This window comes from Ochotona princeps, chromosome 6 (genome assembly GCF_030435755.1).
Source record: "Ochotona princeps isolate mOchPri1 chromosome 6, mOchPri1.hap1, whole genome shotgun sequence".
Lineage (NCBI taxonomy): Eukaryota > Metazoa > Chordata > Mammalia > Lagomorpha > Ochotonidae > Ochotona > Ochotona princeps.
The window spans coordinates 56,788,913-56,805,858 of record NC_080837.1 but is presented as its reverse complement, the minus strand read 5'-3'; the positions used below and the strand labels follow the sequence as shown (position 1 = coordinate 56,805,858).

The 16,946-nt window shown below is 45.1% G+C and overlaps 2 protein-coding genes across 3 annotated transcripts in view; both read right to left on the bottom strand.

Annotated features, from left to right (window-relative positions):
- Positions 1-7,008, bottom strand: part of PSMA6 (proteasome 20S subunit alpha 6) — a 36,902-nt gene extending 29,894 nt beyond the window's left edge. The window contains exon 1 of the mRNA XM_058666347.1: positions 6,859-7,008. Coding sequence (XP_058522330.1) covers positions 6,859-6,877 — 19 coding nt within the window. The 5' untranslated portion in view covers positions 6,878-7,008. The remainder of the gene's footprint in view (positions 1-6,858) is intronic.
- A 7,505-nt stretch (positions 7,009-14,513) lies between these two features.
- Positions 14,514-16,946, bottom strand: part of PRORP (protein only RNase P catalytic subunit) — a 150,091-nt gene continuing 147,658 nt past the window's right edge. For both annotated transcript variants that reach the window (XM_058666338.1, XM_004584757.3), the window contains exon 8: positions 14,514-14,796. In XM_058666338.1, coding sequence (XP_058522321.1) covers positions 14,665-14,796 — 132 coding nt within the window. In that variant the 3' untranslated portion in view covers positions 14,514-14,664. The remainder of the gene's footprint in view (positions 14,797-16,946) is intronic.

Genomic DNA, 16,946 nt, shown 5'->3' with positions numbered 1-16,946 from the left:
TTGCCTTATGTGATATATTTTTTATGCACTGGGATTCCCCCCGCCCCTCCCCACACCCTCCCCCCACGGTGGATTGCTCCACCTTGTTGCATTTCCATAGTTCAAATTCAGTTGACATTCTTTCATTGGAGGTATTTACCAAGCATAAAGCCCAGCATCTTATTGTCCTGGTAAGTTCAATGGTTTCTTGGTGAGACCATCTCTGGTCTGAAGGTAGAGCCGGCAGAGTATCATCCCAATCCATTAAAAGTCCCAACATAATATTTCCAACCATTTACAACATTATGGCATTAATTGACATGGTATTGATTAACCAATATGTTAATAGGAAAATGCAGGTTCTCAACCACAACCTGTGACTTCTTCATAGACATTTCAATTTTGGTTTACATTCAATCGTTTTCTATACACCTTAAAATGGCTTAGATTGCTATTCAGCTGTCTCATGCCCATTTTAATTTTAGTCTTTAGCAGTTTATAGCATTGAAGCATGATTTCGCTGAACCTGGCTGTTTCTCGGGTGGTCTAACTCTATAATTCTAACAGGATATATGTCAACAGTTTAGGTGAGCATGTTTAGGAGGGGTATGCAGAGAAATCTTCCATACCCCAGTTAGGAGTAACTAATCTTTATGTCCCACCCAGCGAGGTATAAGTGCATCCCCGCTGACCGTTTCCTGTCTGTTTCTAAGCTTTCCTTGTTGTTCTCTGTCTATCTATTCTAGTTTTGTTTGTTTGTTTGTTTGTTTTGAGGGGTTTCTGGAGCGCTCCTGATGGTTATTACGAGAGGGGGTGGGGACTCAAAGTTGGAAGCAGGCAAGGACCAGAGAAAGCTCCTCTCCCTAGTCCCGAAGGAAGTTTACTGTTCTTCTGTTTCTGCGGACCGCTCAGAGATCCTGGTTGTTGTTCCGATGACCTTGGATCCTGCAAGGCAGGATTTGGGCTTCTTCCATCCCATGTGGTAGATCCAAATGGGGGTGGTTGACCTCAGAGTTCTTGGTCTCCGAAGGCACTCCATTTCCCCGTGGTCTCCTTGGCAGTAGGGATGTAGTCCTCGGTGCTCCTTGGTGAGGATCTGGGAGTCTTCAGGATTGGGATAAAAGCCTCCTCCTGTCCGCCTGCTCCTCTCTGGGGTTCCCCCCTGCTCTATGCGTATGACCTCCTGTTAAGAGGTTGTTAGGATTACTCCTGATTCCCCCATATGCCTTTGTAGTTTTGCTATTGTCTAATGCTAATTCGAGTCTGTTGTCTATGTGGTACCAGTTATGATCCTGATAGGTTATATTTCCCATCTTCCTCACACCTTCTAGGGTGATGTAAGATTTCTCTGCTCTCCCTCCCCATTTACTTGGGCATTTCCTAACCAAGGATGGATATCTGGGCTCCTGGCTATGGTTGAGAGCAGTTTGGCAGGGTCTGGCGCAATAGCCTAATGGCTAAATCTTCACCCTGAAACCATCAGGATCCCATATGAGCGCTGGTTTGTGTCTGGGCCGTTCTACATCCCATCCAGCTTCCTGCTTCTGACCTGGGAAAGCAGTCAAAGATGGCCCAAAGCTTTGGGACCCTGCACCCATTTAGGAGATCTGGAAGAAGCTCCTGGCTCCTGGCTTTGGACTGGATCAGCTCCAGCAGTTGCAGCCACTTGGAGAGTGAACCAGTGGATGGGAGATCTTCATATTTTCTTCACTCTGTAAATCTGCCTTTCCAATAGAAAAAAAATAAAATTAAAGAGCAGTCTGGCAGTTGTGGCCATTTAGGAGAATGAACCAGTGGATGGAAGATTCTCTGTCTCCCTCATTTGCCACTCAAATAAGTGAAAAGCTGGTGCCTCTGGTGAGCCTGGCCCTCAAGACTTCTCTCTTGAATTCCTGTATCAATATGCATGTGTTCACTTACAACTCCTTCTCCCACCCTGGACACCCACAGGGCCCTTTCTAGCCCAAGGCAATTCCAAAGCAGCTCTCTATCCACAGAAGGTGACATGCATTGCAGGCCCATTTCAAAAAGCAGTCTTGGGACCGGTGCAGTAGCCTAGCAGCTAAAGTACTTGCCTTGCACGTGCCAGGATCCCATATGGGTGGCAGCTCCACTTTCCATCCAGCTTGCTGCTTGTGGCCTGGGAAAGAAGTCAAGAATGGCCCAAAGCCTAGGGATCCTTCACCTGTGTTGGAGACCCAGAAGAAGCTCCTGGCTTTGGATTGGCGCAGCTCTGGCCATTGTGGATGCTTAGGGAGTGAATCAACGGACAAAAGATCTTCCTCTCTGTCTCTCCTCCTCTCTGTATATCTGACTTTACAATAAATATCTAAAGAAAAAAAAAAAAAAGCAGTCTTGGGTCTGGCGCAGTAGCCTAGTAGCCTAGTAGCTAAAGTCCTCGCCTTGCATGTGCCAGGATCTCATCTGGACATTAGTTCATATTCAGGCAGTCCCACTTCCCATCCTGCTCCCTGCTTGTGACCTGAGAAAACTTAGTCAAGGACAGCCCAAACCCTTGGCACCCTGTACCCATGTGAGAGACCCGGAAGAGGTTCCAGGTTCCTGGCTTCAGATCAGCTCAGCTCTGGCACTGCAGCTAATTTGGGAGTGAATCAGTGGGCAGATCTTCCTCTCTGTCTTTCCTCCTCTATGCATATATCTGACTTTTCAATAAAAATAAATAACTCTTTTAAAAAAGGTACTCTTCTCGGCTCTCTTGTTATGTTTTCCATAGCCCTTTTGTCACCATCGGACCACGTTCAAAGTGGCTTTAGTTTTCTTTGGTACCACCACTCTGGGTCTCCAGATTGTAAAAGAAGCTCCAGGTTCTCCTGGGATCCTGGTGTCATAGGGCACTCAAGGAATTGCAGTCATGGCAATATTCTATCCAAAGAAGCATCTTTATCACTCTTGCCGTTCTCATATCCTTGGGTTGTCCGAAGGGGCCGTGAGTTAGGAGACAGAGCCCCCGCATTCTTTTAGCCAATTCTGCACATGGGGGTCTGTCTCACAATCATCTGGGATTCTTGGTATTCACTGTATTTTTGCCTCCATGGAAACAGGCAAAATCTAAATCTAGCATCCAGTTACACATAATGTAAAACTTTCAGGCTGTGTAGGTGAATAGAAAGCAAAAACCAATTAGAATCCTAGTATCCAGAAATAGCTATTAACATTTTGGGATCACTAAAACACTCCTTTTGGACAGTTTTCTCCAGGTATCTTCTACCATTCCTTTCTTCCTTCCTATTTAAATAAATGGAATAATATTAGACAAACTTTTTATAGCTGCATATTTTTATTCCATGCCAATACAAAAGAATACTATTTTATAGAAATATTTAAAATTGTTTATTTACTTATTCCTTCTTTTACTTTGAACAGCTATTTCCAATTTTATCATGATCAACAACACCATTATGAATGAGCGTTTTCAACGCAGTTGAGTTTGAGTGAACACAGGTTAGCCTGGGGATAATGCCAAGCTGCGGTTGCGCAAGTGGAAGAAAGTGGGGACAATCATGGTTTCTGGCTTACGGAAATATCACCATGAAGCCAGCCCAGAGGAAACAGTTTTATCAGGCCAGAGGCCTGAAGATATTTGTAAATAGATGAGAAAGAGATAGTGGACAGTGATGACCTGAGAGAAGATGATTGCAACTCAGCAAAAAGGGACAAAATGGAATTAAGTAGAACAAGTATCCTAGGAGAAAAAAGGAGAGGAGATTTAAAGGGCAGACACTGCTGAAGAGGCTAATAAGAGGCGGCACTTTAGTTTCTGGTTCAGTTGGCGATGAGTGAATGGTAATATTGTTCCTCAGGAGTTGGAGTCCTGAGTGTAATTTTAGAGAGCCTGGGACCTTTGCTACGCAGGCAATGGGCTGCAGCAATGGCACCACAAGGAATGTGAGAGTGGAATCAGAAGTGGCAGCTGGCGGGGAACGGGCAAAGACTGAGCAGCATCTGAAGGCTCGGGCTGGAATGACGCAGAAGGTTAAGCTACTTCTTTTGATGTTAGCGTTCCATACTGGAGTGCTGGTTCAAGACTCAGCGGCTCTGCTTTCTCTCTAGATAGCCCAAGTACTTGGGACCCTGACAACCATGGATCAGGATGGAGTTCCAGACTCCTGGCTTAAGCCTGGCCCCGACCTGGTTGTTGTGGTCTTTGGGAAGTGAACCTGCAGACTGAATGTCTGTTTTCTGTCTCCCTGTCACTCTGTTTTTCAAATAGTTAATCTTTAAAAAAAAAAAAAAGCATTTGAGGTGAGATCCCCAGTTATACGTTAAAGTTTGAGGAGTACTATGACAGGCCATCTTCCTCATGTCACAGAAAAGGAAATGGAAACCCCAGATTTGTTGTTTAATTTTACTTTTAGTATTATCTACATAGTTGAGAGGGATGTATGCCTATGTGGATCTCTGATTAGGGTGGGGAGGGTCAGGTGTGCAGGAAGGTAGGTGGGACACATGTTTAGTCTTTTTCTCTCTCGTGTCTCCGCAGCAGAGGGGAACAGGAACGGGGAGGTGGACAGGGGAGAGGGCTGCTCCTTGCTGTTAAACTACATCAGCACCTGGGGATGGGGGATGGAGACCTCCCTATGGGGAAGACTCTTCTGAGGGTGTTACCTGAGTGGTTTAAAAAGCACTCTCACTTTACCGCTTTTTTTGCTCCAAGGTTGAGAAAATCTTTCCAAGGTCTACTTGTGGTTGACAAAGACTACCTTTAGTGTACACACAGACCCAGGAACACGCTGCAAAACCTGGCTAGGAGAACTGTCCAACGGGTTCTGCTTTCCATCCTCTGATAGGGCAGCTGATGTCCCCTGCTGGCCTAGATGAGCTGGCTGTCATGTCTCCTGTGTGCATTGGGACATGCTGTCCACTGCAGAGGCATCAGCACTTCCTGGTCAGACTACACATCCTGTGATTTTTTTCCCCCTGTGCCAGCATCTAAGTCCAGTGGTCCAGGTGGGGAGGAGTGCTCAAAGAAACCTCACCTGGGGTAACCTCAGACTTGACTCTTGGGAGTACTAGCAGTGCAGGGTCAGGTGCAGTATGTGCACAGAGTGGTGGTCTCAGCTTGGTTAGTTTTTTTTTTTTAAGATTTATTTATTTATTTTTGTTTTGTTTTTTGTTTTTATTTTATTGTATTGTTGTTGACAATCTTTACATAGTTAATTGCGGTTTTAAAAAAAAGGTTCAGGGGGTATAGGGAAGTGGGTAATACTATTATGTCCGTATTGTTTCCATCATGTATCTGAGGTAAAGGGGGATATTGAGGGAGAAGACCCACCCGGTTTCCCGCCCACCCCAAGTCCCGGATGTGGGGCATGCTCTGAGATATTTGCTCAAGTGGTTTTAATAGTTCTCCAGTTATGAATTGCTGCCAGTTTCACTCAATGAGGTCGTCCACTGATTGATATGAGGATTTATTTATTTTTAATGGTAAGTCAGATACACAGACAGAGAGGAAGATCTTCCACTCCCAAAGTGGCTACAACAGCCAGAGCTGAGCTGATCCGAAGCCAGTACCCCAGGGCCTCTTCTGGGTCTCCCACGCGGGTGTAGAGTCCCAAGGCTTTGGGCTGTCCTCACCTACTTTCCCAGGCCACAGGCAGGGAGCTGGATGGGAAGCGGGGCCTCTGGGATTAGAATTGGTACCCACATGGGATCTGGGCACATACAAAGTGAGGACTTTAGCCAGGCCCAGCTTGGTCAGTTCTGCCTCGGTCCCATATCTCACACAAACTGACAGGTGTTCCAACCCAGCCTAGCCAGTGGTTCTGTTTGGCACACTCTGCCCTGTCTTGGCCCTAGGATGTACCAGCAATGCGGCAGGCACAGCACTGACAGGGGGGACCTGGCTGGAACTCCACGTTCCTGACTTTGGCCTGGGCCAGCATTGGCTGTTGTGGTCATAAGGGGAATTGAACCAGCAGAAAGAAGCTCTCTCTAACTCTGTTTTTCAAAATAGATAAATAAATCTTAAAAAAAAGAAAAGAAAACTACGTATGGATTTTAAAATCTTTTTCTACCAACACACACATCTTTTAATTTTGTTTTTCCACACATGTCCTAAGGTGCTCTGACAGCCCAATGAAAGGCACATACTGTGCTTTACTGATTTCCTCAAATAAACCTTCCTTGGTGTGTCCACAAACAAAAGGAACCACATGACTTCCTTTAAAAAAGAAAAGCTCTTTATCTAGGTAAAGCAGCAGTGAATTCTTACACTTTCTCTTCAAAAACATGGTCTGACTAGAAGTTGATTTTTACAGGAGTGGAGATCAGAGGGCCGGACTTGGAAAAGATCATTTCATCAAGGATTTGTCTGTGCCTGGCCTTCCAGAACAGGACCAAGTGCCAGAGGACGCGACCCTCCATTTGAACCAATACCTATTATCAGGTGACAGCTTCCTGGAACACAAATATCCTTCTGAACACAAGGAATCCTGGAGTGGATGTTTGTGGGATACAGGCACGCGAGACGAGTAGCATTTTATGACAGAAGTCATGCTCCGACTTAAGCTAGTTGCCTCTTTTTGTGAATTTTCTTTTTTTACAGCCTCATAATACAGCACATGAGGGAGTGGAAGAAAGACTGTAAGAACAAGGAAAAATTTTTCATTTTCTGTCAGGCGGGAAAGAATCATGTTACGAAAAGGAATGAGGCTTTGTAAGGGACTGCAATATATGCACAGGAAAATGGGGTGTATATTGTGTAACAACTTAGACTCCTCAGCCATGGAACCTCAGAGGACAGTTTACGCTGCCATGGATTTTAGGGCATGGTCACAGAAAGGAGGAAACACAGGAATCGCTTCCTTTCAAAGAACCAGTAATAGACCCTTAGGTCACAAGCCTGCTGCAGGGACTTACTTTTCTGAAGACTTGCCATGGCCCTCTCCTAAGAGGCCGGTCTCGTGGAGCTGGAAACTTGAGCCCATTCTGTCAAGAGAGGCCGTGGCTCTGCTACAGCCAAGTGGACAGAACTGTCAGGGAATTCCGTTGGCGCCTCTCAGGACACTGACATTCCGTTCTGATGCCATCACAGACAGCACAAGAAACCTCCCTAAGGAATGAATTTTATTTAGATGTGAACTGAACTTGGCACCTAATATCCTAGTTGGCTGAGCTTGATGAGGTGGTCTGACCTGTCCTCTCTAAAATGAATTTCTTTCTCTAACATATTAGAAATTACAGTTCAAATATTTGCTTCTTGGGCTGACTTTTAAAAAGCTCCAGGGAGATGAGTGGAGACTATTTTTAATGTGGTTGAAAGGAACCCTCTCCATCACATTTCTTGTCAGCAGCTACCAAGAAGCCTTCACATTGTGGCTATTTATAACAAATTATCATGGCTATCTTAACAACTCAATCTCCTTGATAAGTATATACTGCTGAAAGCACTCTGGTGGCAAAACAAACTATCTTTAGCAGCCACTGGTGACTAGGTAATTGTCTTCCTGTTTATTTCAATCCCAGTTGTGAATGTAGCAGAGCCTCTGGAAGCATTCATTGGATCAAATATTGCCAATAAAGTACAAACATGGGTAGAATGTCAGGAAATCTTGAAACAGCATCCAATGGAGATGATGAGAGAAAAATCATGAACATTTATGATGTCTGCTCTTTTGTGTTCCTGTCTCTTGCATTTCCTTCCATCCTATTATCTATGGTTTCCTCTTAAAAAGATCTCTGAAAGGTTTCCCAGAGCTTGTGTAATAAGACAGCAGAATGGTGGCCACTAGTTGGGTGGGTGAGGGAGGGGAAGTGAGGGTGGGGAGAGAAGCTGAGTTTCTTTCTTTTTTTTTAAGATTTATTTTATTTTTATTGGAAAGTCAGATATACAGAGAGGAGGAGAGACAAGAGGAAGATCTTCCATCTGCTAATTCACTCCCCAAATGGCCGCAATGGCCAGAGCTGCACTGATCCAATGCCAGTACCCTGGAACCTCCTCCAGGTCTCCCATGCGGGTGCAGGGTCCCAAGACTTTGAGCCATCCTCGACTGCTTTCCCAAGCCACAAGCAGGAGCTGGATGGGAAGCAGGGCTGCTGGGATTAGAATTAGTGACGCTATGGGATCCTGGCACATGCAAGGCTAGGACTTAAGCCACTAGGCTACTGTGCCAGGCCATTCTCTCAGTTTTTCCCAGGTGCATTTCATAAACTTCCTTTCTTATTCATGCTTGCCTCCTGCCTCCTACAAGGGCTGCTGGGCTATCGGGCTATTCAGAAGCTAGAATTCCCTCTGCCCCTCCTATTTCTATTTATCTCCACCTGGGGTTGCCACTTAGCCAATAAAAACACAGGATGAACAGTTAAATGTAAATTTCAGAAAGAATGATAATTTTTAGTGTGTTAAGTATGTTCTTGAAACATTGGGAGATACCTAAAACACAAATACACACACAAACATGAACCTGATAACTCAATTTTTACTGAGGACTCTATATTTTAAAAGCAATTCTCGGGCCCGGCGGCGTGGCCTAGTGGCTAAAGTCCTCGCCTTGAAAGCCCCAGGATACCATATGGGCGCTGGTTCCAATCCCGGCAGCTCCACTTCCCATCCAGCTCCCTGCTTGTGGCCTGGGAAAGCAGTCGAGGACGGCCCAAAGCTTTGGGACCCTGCGCCTGCGTGGGAGACCCGGAAGAGGTTCCGGATTCCTGGCTTTGGATCGGCGCGTACCGGCCCGTTGCGGCTCACTTGGGGAGTGAATCATTGGATAGAAGATCTTCCTCTCTGTTTCTCCTCCTCTGTATATCCAGCTTTCCAATAATAATAAAATCTTTAAAAAAAAAAAAATAAAAGCAATTCTCTCCCTCCCTGTGCTACAGGAGGTTCCAAACTATTGCCTAGTCTCTTCTACTTCTACTGAAACTTCTATCTACTTATATACAAGTTTTGAAAGAATCTCTAATTCTTTATTTTTTTTTTTAGATTTATTTATCTTGGAGCTTGCATGTTGCCTCAACTGGCTCATCTTCCACGTCCAAGTGCCAGTATCTCATATGGGGCCTGTTTGTGTCCTGGCTATCCTCTTACAATCCAGCTCCCTGCTTGTGGCCTGGGAAAGCAGTGAATGGTCCAAAGCCTTAGGATCCTGCACCTGCCTGGGATGCTGGCACTTGCAGGCGGAGATTAGCCAGTTGAGCCATCCTGCTGGCTCTGGAAGAACGTCTAATTCTAAATATTATATTTAGAATTTTATATTTATTCTAAATGTTATGAAACTCCCCAAGTGGCTGCAATGGCCGGAGCTGAGTCGATCCTAAGCTAGGAGCCTGGAACTTCTTTCTGGGTCTCCCACATGAATGCAAAGTTCCAAGACTTTGGGGCATCCTTGACTGCTTTTTCAAGCCACAGGCAGAGAGCTAGATGGATAGCAAGGTCACTGGGATACAAACCAACGCCAATATGGGGTCACGGCACGTGCAAGGAGAGGACTTTAGCTGCTAGGCCCTTTTTAAAAAATAAACAGAAGATATAGATCAGAACTCAGATACTTGCTTAATACATCTTTCCTTTCCATTCCTGCTTAAGACTCAAGCTATTTCACTCAAGGAAAAAGAATTTGATGTGGGCCTAGTGCAATAGTCTAGTGGTTAAATCATTGCCCTGAATGGCCAGGATCCCATATGGGCACTGGTTTGTGTTCTGGCTGCCCCGTCCCTTCCAGCTCTCTGCTTATGGTGTGGGAAATCAATGTAGGATGGCCCAAAAGCCTTGGACCCTGCACCCACGTACGAGACCCAGAAGAAACTCTGTCTCTTGGTTTTGGATTAGCTTGTTTTTTTTTTTTTTTTTTAAAGATTTAATCATTTTTATTACAGCCAGATATACACAGAGGAGGAGAGACAGAGAGGAAGATCCTCCATCCAATGATTCACTCCCCAAGTGAGCCGCAATGGGCCAATGCGCGCCGATCTGAAGCCGGGAACCTGGAACCTCCTCCGGGTCTCCCACACGGGTGCAGGGTCCCAGTGCACTGGGCCGTCCTCAACTGCTTTCCCAGGCCACAAGCAGGGAGCTGGATGGGAAGTGGAGCTGCCGGGACTAGAATCGGCGCCCACATGGGATCCTGGGGCTTTCAAGGTGAGGACTTCAGCCGCTAGGCCACGCCGCCGGGCCCGATTAGCTTGGTTTTGGAAGATCTTTCTGTCTGTCTCTCCTTCTCTCTGTAAACCTATCTTTCCAATAAACAAACAAACAAATAAATCTGAAAAAGAGATTTAGAAACTTGTGGCTAGCAAGTTTCTAAAACTAAATATGGAAAGTGCTACCATTCAATCTGACCGAAACTTCATGATCTACACTAGCATAACTCACAGTATTCAGCAAAAGTGGGAATATTTGCCTGGGAGCCATGTTGTAGGTGAAATGTTTCCATTAACTCATCATCTTTCTGGGTCTGTTCCTCATCTCTAAAATGTGACTACTGGACCTCATACTCTTCAAGTTCATTTCTGCTCTAAAGACCTAGAATTCTTATATCCCTCCCATCTTTATATGCCACTCATCAGAAATCTGATAGAAGGCTTTCAGAGGAACTTACTTTTTCTTAAAAGATATGTTCATTGGAGCTGGCACTATGACTCAACAAGCTAATCCTCTGCCTGCAAGTGCTAGCACCCCATACGGCTGCTGGTTCTTCATGTCTTGGCTGCTCTACTTAGGTCCAGCTCCCTGTTGATAGCCTGAGAAAGCAACACAGGATGGCCCAGGTCTTTTGGGCTCCTGCACCTATGTAAGAGACCTAGAAAAGGCTCCTGGCTTCAGATCAGCTCAGTTTTGGCCATTGCAGCCACTTGGGGAGTGAATCAGCAGATGGAAGATCTTTCTCTCTCTCTGGAACTATGGTTTATTCAAGGAAAAAAAAAAAAGAGTTGATGGTATGCTTTGGATATTAGTTTGGGTGTACCTCAAAGGCCTATTATTGGTTGCAGATCTGGTACCCAAAGCCTTATGCTAATTGTACCCAGAGGGCAGAAATGTAACCCCATTATGATGCTTGGAGGTGGGGACTTGAGGGAAGTGGCTAAATTAGATTAGTTAGAGACCAGTGTTATGCTGCCATCTATAACACTGGCATCCCACATGGTGGCTGGTTCCTGTCCTGGCTACTCCACTTCTGCTCTGCTCCCTGCTATGTGCCTGAGAAAACAGCAGAAGATGGTCCAAGTCCTTAGAGCCTTGGCACCCATCCATGTGGAAGACCTGGGAGAAGTTCCAGGACCCACTGCAGCCACTGGGGAGTAGTAAACTAGCAGATGGAAGATCTCTCTGTCTCTGCCTCTCTCTGTAACCTCTGCTTTCAACTAAACAAGCAAGTCTTTCTAAAAATTATTATTGGAAAGTCAGATATACAGAGAAGATCTTCCATCTGCTAATTCACACCCCAAGTAGCAGAAATGGCCCGAGTTGCACTGATCCAATGCCAGGAGCCAGGAGCCTCTTCCAGGTTTCCCATGCAGGGTCCCAAGAGTTTGGGCCATTCTTGACTGCTTTCTCAGGCCACAAGCAGGAGCTGGATGGGAAGCGGGGCCACTGGGATTAGAACTAGCGCTCATATGGGATCCTGGTGCGTACAAGGTGAGGATTTTAGCCACTAGGCTATTGTGCTATGCCCATAAGTAAGTCTTTAAAAATTGGATTAACTAGTGGGCCTGACAGTGTGGCCTAGCGGCTAAAGTCCTCACCTTGAACGCCCCGGGATCCCATATGGGCGCCATTTCTAATCCCGCCAGCTCCACTTCCCATCCAGCTCCCTGCTTGTGGCCTGGGAATGCAGTTGAGGACGGCCCAAAGCCTTGGGTTCCTGCACCTGCGTGGGAAACCTGGAGGAGGTTCCAGGTTCCTGGCTTCAGATCGGCGCGCATACCGGCCCGTTGCGGCTCACTTGGGGAGTGAATCATTGGATGGAAGATCTTATTCTCTGTCTCTCCTCCTCTATGTATGTCCGCCTTTCCAATAAAAATAAATAAATCTTTTAAAAAATTGGATTAACTATTTAAGACACAGCCCCTAAACACACTAATAGTGGCTTTATAAGGAGCAACACACACACACACACACACACACACACACACACACACTCTTGCCATGCAATGCACTGTGCCACCTTGGGACTCTTGCTAGCAAGAACATGGTTATCAGACATTGAGCTAATGGAACTGCCTGATCTTGGTTCATGAACCTCCAAAATTCTAATTTGAAATAAATCTCTTGAGCCTGGCGGCATGGCCTAGCGGCTAAAGTCCTCACCTTGAATGCCCCGGGATCCCATATGGGCGCCATTTCTAATCCCGGCAGCTCCACTTCCCATCCAGCTCCCTGCTTGTGGCCTGGGAAAGCAGTCGAGGACGGCCCAATGCATTGGGACCCTGCACCTGTATGGGAAATCCGGAAGAGGTTCGAGGTTCCTGGTTCCTGGCTTTGGATCGGAGCAGAACCGGCCGGTGTGCTCACTTGGGGAGTGAATCATTGGACAGATCTTCTCCTCTGTCTCTCCTCCTCTCTGTATATCTGACTTTGTAATAAAAAAAAATGAATAAATCTTAAAAAAAAAAAAAGAAACCTGTTGGCCTCCAGTACTGTGGCATGGTGGGTTAAGCTGCCTGTGCACTGTTGGCCTTTCATGATGGAATGCTAGTTCAAGCTGCTGTTGGTCCCTTTCCAAATTAGTTTCCTATAAATATGTGTGGGAAAGCAGCATATGATGGCCCAAGTACTTAGGCTTCTGTCACCATGAAATAAAGTTACTATATTGTGACAGGTTGAATTATTTCTTAATTGTCTTTTAATCTAGAGGTAAACGCTAGGACTAACAGTGGGCCATGTCAGTCTGGGAAGCAGCACCTATTGGGACACCCACGATCCAGGGCTGGGAGTGAGCTTGGTGGGGGAACTTTGGGGACTCACCTGCTAGGCCACAGCTCCTGCTGGCGAGTGCAAGAGCCAGATCTAACAGCATGCTGAGTTGAGTAAGGCTACAGCACCCACTGGTGAATAAAAGAACCAAAACATGGTGCAGCCTGGGCCTGGCAAGGCTGTAGAACTGCCAGCATGAGTAAAAACTGGGGCTGGAGGCAGATCTTGTGGGGGTTATTTAGAGTCGTTCTGACTAGGCAGCAGAACCTGGTGTGCTTGAGAGTCAAGTCTGGGGGCAGGCTGGGCTGAGCTAGGTTGCAGGTCCTCCTGGTGCATTGAGAGATGGGGCTGGGGTCAGGACTAACCAGTCAGCTGCATCCACTGGTACTTGTGTTAGTTGGTACAGGAGACACACTGTTCATGACCCTGCACTAACTTGGTGCACAAAAGAGTCAAGTCTGAGGACTTGCCAGGCAAGATTTCTTGGGAGACTCCCCAACTAGACCACTGGACTCAAATCCTGGCCTCAGGGAAAATCACAAGGATGTGCAGTCTGACCTTGGAGTGCATGTTTCAGGACTGGGCCTCCTCAGTGGTTGACACCTGTGCAATAGTAGCATACCCAGGTGCACACGGAAGAAGACAGCCAGCTCATTTAAGCCAACAATAGAATGTTGAGTACCTCATGAAAATATGGAAAGCAGAACAGGTTGAACAACTTCCTAGTCAGGCTTTGCTGCAAGTGTCTAGATCTGTGGATGCATTTAAAGTAGACCTGGCCAGGCAAAAGACTGTAGAAAGCTATTCTCAGCCCTGATGCAACGAAGCCGACAATGTCTCAGAGCTACTGAGTGCACTCAAATACCAACCTTGGAATATTCACCCCACACTGGGGTCACTAGGGTGACATTAAATGACTGTTTTCATCCCTAGGCACTGATGTAGTTTCACAGCAAACAGCCAAGCCCTCCATTTAAACGTACCCCCTGCCCCTGCCCAGCCACACTGCCCCTTGTAGCCACAGGAGGGAAAAAAAAAAAAAAAAACTAAAACATTTATCTCTTTCAACCCTCCCTACCTTAATCAGAGGCCCACATGGGTATGTACCCCTCCCAATTATGTAATCAATATCCAAATTTTTTTAAAAATAGGGATAATTATAAAACTTTACCACTTTGTTGAAAGAAGTCAAATTGGTTAAATAAAATGATCTATATGCTTTAAGAATTTCTAAAACTGAGTGATAGGATAAACTAGTTCAAAATGTTGACCCAACTAGGAAGAAGGATCACAGAATGAAGAAACAATCTGGGTCTAAAGAAAAGGGATTGCTGCCCTTTCTCCACTAGGCAGTCAGTAGCCAGAAGGTGCTATGCTAGCAAGCCTTGGCTGCCCTGGCCAGCTTGTCACACATCACAAACTGATTCCATGTTGTCAGGAGAGCGTGTCAGAGAGGGAAGAAGATGTTTAGAAGCACCTTGAGTAGTTCAGGGCTACATGGACTGGTTGGTGGGCCAGGAAGGTGAGGTCAAGGGTAGTAAATCGGATAGCAAGAGCACTCCCAGTCACTCTGGTTTCCCCAACACTGGACACAGTACTGGAAACAAATATTAGTGAGGAAAATGCAACTGGTTATGAAAATATCTCTCTCTTAATTAAAAAAGTTATTTATTGACACATGAAGTGAGCAAGGAAAGTGTGTTAAGAGAACACTTCCATCTTCAGGACAAAGCCCTAAGCAAACATCCACTGCAGAGCTCAGATGCCAACTGGCAGGGCACCAAACATCAATTGACCTTGGAGTTCCAGAGACTTTATGTCTGTTGGTGGAGGCAAAGCCACTTGGTTGGCACTTCATAGGAAGATCTTTCAACCAGGTCTTCATCATATGGTATGTGCCACGAATCTCCAGTTGTTTGCACTATCGTGTCATAGCTGAGAATCCGCTGTTGGGTAAAAAACAACACAGACAGGCCTCCTTAGCCATTTCCCTTTCTTTTCTAGTAATTTCTTAGTTTGCCTCAGAGTATTCCTGTCTTAATTGGTCCTGGTTTCTCAAAGAGCAGCTAGCCATGAAGATGAACTCTAATAGCAAAAGTCCTTTTAATTTACTTATTTATTTTTTTTGCAGGGGGGAGGGTCATTCTGTAGGTTAAATACCTGTTGCCTTTGTAAGTTTTGTATGTGAGTGAGAGAAATTCTAAACACAGCCAAGTAGATAGACACTACAATGAATTTTCACAAAGCAATAACTAGCTAAGTTATTTCACGTAAAGCCCATCCACTTCATTGGCCTTTCCCCAACTCTCTATTATTTTAAAGTAAATCTCTGATACGTAGTATCTCAAAAGAGATGAAATAATTTTCTAAATCTAAGGTCAATACCATTATTTGTTGGGGTCTGTGCAGTAGGTGTGGATGACACGAAGGTGTGAAGAGAACAGCTCCCCTGTTTGGCAGGGCCCAAGGGAGCTTCCAGCTGTTTGGCAAGGCCTGGTGGATGTCTTTGTGACTACCTTGACGCGGTTTCACCCCCTTTTTGCATGGACACTCAACCACCCCACTAAGAATTCTGTGATCTATTGAGGCATTGTTGTTTGCCCCTGTGAGGTGGCTTTTGTGACTGATGTGAGCTTGAGAGTTAATGTTTATTGATAATGTCCTGGTGAGTGGGCATTTAACTACACACAGGAGTACAATTAGGCCCATGCCGTTGCTGGACACCTTATTGGGTGCCTACCCATTGCCCTAGAATATGGCCCAGATATGTAGCATGTCTTCTGGGAAATGGCTTGATAAGACTCTTACAAACGAATGGAAGTGATGAGAGTATGAGCTGAAACTGTTATGGCAAAAGCATAGTTACTGTGACCCTAGAGGCTGGCCTGTCCTTGCAACTCTAGAACATAGAAAATGTAACTGTTTTAGCCGCTTTTATAATTTTTTAACTTAGAGGGATTATAGTGTGATTTTATTAATATCATAGAGATATGCTTTTGATTATTGTTTGATTATTTAAGGGGTTGTAGAGCCTGTAGTTGTAGGAGGATTTAATATTTGAAACTTTTGTCTTGGATTTTTACGTTTTTCTCCTTGTGACATATTTCTCCCATTAAATGATGGGCAAGTTGTGGAAACTGAAATGTAGTAGGAATGTATAACTGATTAGCAGGTAATCGCATGTGCCTTGGCCTTGGAGTCCTGGCTGTCACCCAATGGCTACTACTGAAGAATGAATAATGGCTTGCTTTGAAGAAAATGATTATCGTATCTTTAAGAGCACCTGGTTGACCATGAAGTAAAAAATAAAATAACCAAACATCTGTGCATGCCCACTTAGTCATGAAGTAAAAATAGAACAATCAAACGATTGTGCAGAGGCTTGTGATGTGTCTGAGTAAATAAAAAGGACAGCTTTTTCTTAAGCTGTTAGCAGAGGGCACCAAAAGACAGTGTCTGTGTCTGTCTTTATCGCCGACTCCACGTATCCTTCCCGAGCTCCGAACTCAGTTGGAGCTGGCCTCCAGCAATTATTATAGTTAAAAAATTAACAATCCTTTAACATCAGCAAATTTCTACAATTTGTTTTCCCAATTATTATGTGTGTACACAGATCTTCATAGCTTCTTTGAAAAGGAACTGAAATAAAGTTATAACATTGGGACAGGCTGAACTAGTTCTTAATTGTCTTTTAATCTGGAAATTCCCTTTCACCTCTATTTTTCTTTTTTTGTTGTTTTTGAGAAAAGCAGGCCAGATGTTCTGTATCATGAAACAAACCTGACCTTGCTTACCGTCTCTGTGGTATCATTTGATACCAACTAAACAGGAAAGTAAGACATGACAAGTTGTAACTGATGACATAATTGAGGTCACAAGTGATGACATCTCAGGTGTTTTCCGTATGTCCATCAAGTTGGGGTTAACCTGTGAACACTTTTGCTCCGGCTCTTGGTTTCTAGGAACCGGCTAACACCAATGAGCACACTGAAACTGAGACAAATGGAGCTTTCAGAGCCTCCAACTGGTTGCACCATTGTTTCCACCATGCTAAATTCTTATATATGTGTCTTGGTTATAGCACATAAAAGACAGT